We start from the raw sequence: 3,919 nt of genomic DNA, 5'->3' as shown, positions 1-3,919 counted from the left end.
CTCAGTGTGTATAAATCAATTATTGATTTCTATGTGTTTCTCAGCTGTTATTCTGATATTATTGTACTATCTGGCTTGTATTAGAGTACAAAAAGAGAACTGTTATTCTAATATTAATGTACTATTATTAGCCTGAGTGTTTATAAATCAATTATTGATTTCTATGTGTTTCTCAAATTTGTTATTCGATACTATTGTCTTTATCGGCTTGCATTACAGTAGAAAAAAGAGAACTGTTATTCGATATTAATGTACTATTATTGTAACCGTACATAAGAACATGATTATATTATTGTCTTATTATTGTGGTATTATTGTAACATTATTGTGCTATTATTGTGCAAGAACATGAAAATATATGCCTTGCAAAAGAGTTACATAATAAATACAGTATTATCTGTATGTAATAAAGTAGAACCAGAGTACTGTTATTCTGATATTACTCTACTATTATTGTAAAAAAGTAGAGAAACATGTTGATATTATTGTACTCTTATTCTGATATTATGCTACTATTGTTGTGATATTATTGTGCGATGCGTGAAAATATACGGCTGATAAGAGAGTAGCATGAGATAAACACATTTAGTGTTATTGTGATGTTATTGATTGTCGTCTTTTCACACCGTTTATCATATCATACTATTATTGTCACATTACTTTGCAATGTTGATCTCTCCCCGTGCTCTTTATTATTGTGATGTTATTGTGATTTTGTTGTCCAATGACTGTACTCATTATATTAATTTACTTGTCATGAGATCTTTCTCTTTGTGTCTATTGTTGAAGACAATGCGGTCTTACCTAATGGGGATTCTTCTAATAACGAAGATATACACCAGCCCAACCTGTTCAGACGAAGAAAACGATGAGTTTGTCTCAACTCTTCATTACAGCAGTACACCCGGGGGGACTGAGCAGTGGGTGAGGACTGTTGAGAGTGATTTTACGCCTAAACGTGGCATGTTCTTTCTTACCTTGGAGGATGCGATGCAGTTCTACAAAGATCTATGCACTGGCTTGCGGATTTGATGTGAGAAGGTACACAAATGCGCAATATAAGGGGGCGTCACCGTCAAATCACTGTCATGCATGACGAGGGTATAGGGATATGAAAAGAAAAATGCGACTTGAAGCAACAAATCATGAAGCCGGTAATTTGAGTACAGTAGAGAACAAAGACCGGCGAATTAGACAGCCAAAGAAGCATGCTCTGACAAGGTGTGGCTGCAAGGCGAACATGAGGTTGAGAACCTGTGAAAAAACAGGATGACGAGACCCAGTGGGTATATTGTGGATGTCTTTGTAGACGTTCACAATCACTCTCTTTACTCTGTCAAAAACAGGAGTTCCGAGAGCTCTCAAGGGACGTCCATGACTACATTAAGAGGACCATTATTGATCATACTAAGCTCAACATAGGTCCAACATTGAGCTTCAGAATTCTCAAGGAATACTCAAATGGTTATCAGAATATCGGTGCCTCTTTGCTAGACTTCAAAAACTTCAAGCGAAATATCAAGTGTTACATTGGGGATAACGATGCTAAAATGTTCATTGGGCATTTCAAAATGCTGGCTGAAACAAAGGGGTTCTACTTTGCTTATGATCAGGATGAGAACAAATGCTTGACGAAGGTTATTTGGGCTGATAAGGAAGGGATAAACAACTACAAGTTATATGGAGACACGATCTCGTTTGACCCTACTTATGGGACAAACAAATATTTCATGGTGTTTACTCCCTTCACCGGAGTAGACCACAACAAGAAGACGGTGACTTTTGCGGTGGGTTACTTGACTTTGAGAGTCGACATTCATTTGAGTGGATTTTTAAAAATTCCTCGAAGCAATGGGGCGAAGAAGAACCTCAATGTGTAATTACGGACCGGTGCCCGGAATTAAAAAGCACGCCCAAATGTCTTCAACCATTCTGTCCACAAGTATTGCATGTGGCATATCATGCGAAAAATGCCCGAGAAAATGGGAAGGGCAATCTGCAATGATACGGAATTTATGACCGACATAAATGCCGTTGTGTGGGATGTCGACCTCGAGCCACACGAATTTGAACAGAATCTGAAGATCTGTTATTGAAGCCCATGGTATGGAAAGCAACCGGTGGTTGAAGTATGTCTTTGCAATCAGACAAAAGTGGATACCGGCATACTTTCGGGATCTGCCTCTAGGTTGTTTGTTGCGAACAACCCAGAGATCCGAAAGTTCAAACAGCTATTTCAAGCGGTTTGAAAGCCATTTTGGAACCCTCGTCGAGTTTTGGATGAGGTACAATTCCGCAATAGAGCAGCAAAGGCATACACAAAGGAGGATGGATAATGCCAATGAGCATAGTATGCTCGAGAAAGTAGGGCCGATGAAGGTATTCCACTGCTATTCTGCTATTAATGTTATTCCACTGCTATTCTACTGTTATTCCCCTATTATTCCCGTGTTACTCTGCTATTCTGCTGCTGTTGTGTTATTCTACTGCTATTCTGCTGCTGTTGTGTTATTCTGCTATTAATGTTATTCCACTGCTATTCTTCTATTAATGTGTTGTTATTTTTGAATAAAAAACGAATATTCTTTGTGGAAATGGATAGCGTCTGCAATAACAGCAAAGTAACTGCTAAATTTAGTCTACTGCTATTCTGCTATTAATGTGTTGTTATTCTACTGCTATTCTGCTATTAATGTGTTGTTATTCTACTGCTATTCTGCTATTAATGTGTTGTTATTCTACTGCTGTTGTGTTATTCTACTGCTATTCTTCTATTAATGTGTTGTTATTTTTGAATAAAAAACGGATATTCTTTGTGGAAATGGATAGTGTCTGCAATAACAGCAAACTAGCTGCTAAATTTAGTCTACTGCTATTCTGCTATTAATGTGTTGTTATTCTACTGCTATTAATGTAATTCCACTGCTATTCTGCTATTAAGGTGGAGATGCATGCCTCACTTGTCTACACCCATCCTATCTTTGGGGACTTTCAGAATGAAGTCAAACATGCCATATGCAGCATGGGGGTGGGGGGTTTGACAACAGTAGGGGCGGTGGAGTATCATGACGTTCGTGATGGACTCAAGCACAGGAGCTTCCGAGTTGAATTTAACACCAAAACTAACGAGAGCAAATGTGCATGTAAGCTGTTTGAGAGGCATGGCATTGTTTGTCGCCATATACTTTGGGTGTGGAATGGTAGGCAGGTCCACAGGATACCTGACCCTTATGTCCTTGCTCGATGGACAAAGAAATCATACAGGCCAGTTGTCCGAGATGAAAATGGAAAGGTGATAGAAGAGATTGATGAGGCTGACATCAAGAAAGCTGAGATGTCAAAGGTTTGGTCCGAGATTTATGCAACTCGTCGGGGTGATGGACGGTTATGCTCTTTATTAAACACATGAAGCAACATCGCTGCGAAAATCCCGACACGGTTCAGGTGAACATCACAGACCAATCAACCAAGACTAAAAACCAGGAAATCGAGGCTCTTCTAGGCATCACAGCTTCAAATGACATTGACCTTCGACCGCCAAACAAGGCCAAGAATAAGGGCAGTGGCAAAAGATTAAGGTCCTCCAAAGAAAAGGCCAAAACCAAGCAACAAAAGAGGAAGCGAAGATGCGGTAATCTGCAAGAAGTGGGTGAACCACAACAAGAGAACTTGTACTCTTCCATTTCTTTGAAAGTCCCCCTTCGATGACGAAGATGAAAAAGAATCGAAACGAAGAGGTATGAATCTGGACTAATACTCTCCTATTATTCTAATGTTATCCTCTTATTCTCTTTGTTATTCCCCTATTATTCTTGTGTTACTCTGCTATTCTCTTTGCTTTGTTGTGTTATTCTACTGCTATTCTGCTATTAATGTGTTGTTATTCTCTTTGTTGTTAATGTTATTCCACTTTGCTATT

The 3,919-nt window shown here is 38.8% G+C and overlaps 1 protein-coding gene across 1 annotated transcript; it reads left to right on the top strand.

Moving 5' to 3' along the window:
- Window positions 1-2,093: 2,093 nt before the first annotated feature.
- On the top strand, window positions 2,094-3,708 carry LOC141649047 (protein FAR1-RELATED SEQUENCE 5-like). Its single transcript, XM_074457749.1, has 3 exons — window positions 2,094-2,379; window positions 2,942-3,343; window positions 3,445-3,708. Exons 1-3 carry the CDS (start codon window positions 2,107-2,109, stop codon window positions 3,706-3,708), a joined length of 939 nt encoding a protein of 312 aa, XP_074313850.1. The 5' UTR covers window positions 2,094-2,106.
- Window positions 3,709-3,919: the final 211 nt, after the last annotated feature.

Source organism: Silene latifolia, chromosome 3 (genome assembly GCF_048544455.1).
Source record: "Silene latifolia isolate original U9 population chromosome 3, ASM4854445v1, whole genome shotgun sequence".
NCBI lineage: Eukaryota > Viridiplantae > Streptophyta > Magnoliopsida > Caryophyllales > Caryophyllaceae > Silene > Silene latifolia.
This window is presented reverse-complemented; position numbering and strand designations above follow the sequence as displayed.

Excerpts from the sequence above, each read along its gene's own strand:
- LOC141649047 (XM_074457749.1), top strand. The coding sequence starts at position 2,107 with ATGGAAAGCAACCGGTGGTTGAAGTATGTCTTTGCAATCAGACAAAAG. Across the intron at positions 2,380-2,941 it reads AGAAAGTAGGGCCGATGAAG|GTGGAGATGCATGCCTCACT; the intron begins GTATTCCACTGC and ends TCTGCTATTAAG. Across the intron at positions 3,344-3,444 it reads AGAAAGCTGAGATGTCAAAG|GTGAACATCACAGACCAATC; the intron begins GTTTGGTCCGAG and ends GACACGGTTCAG.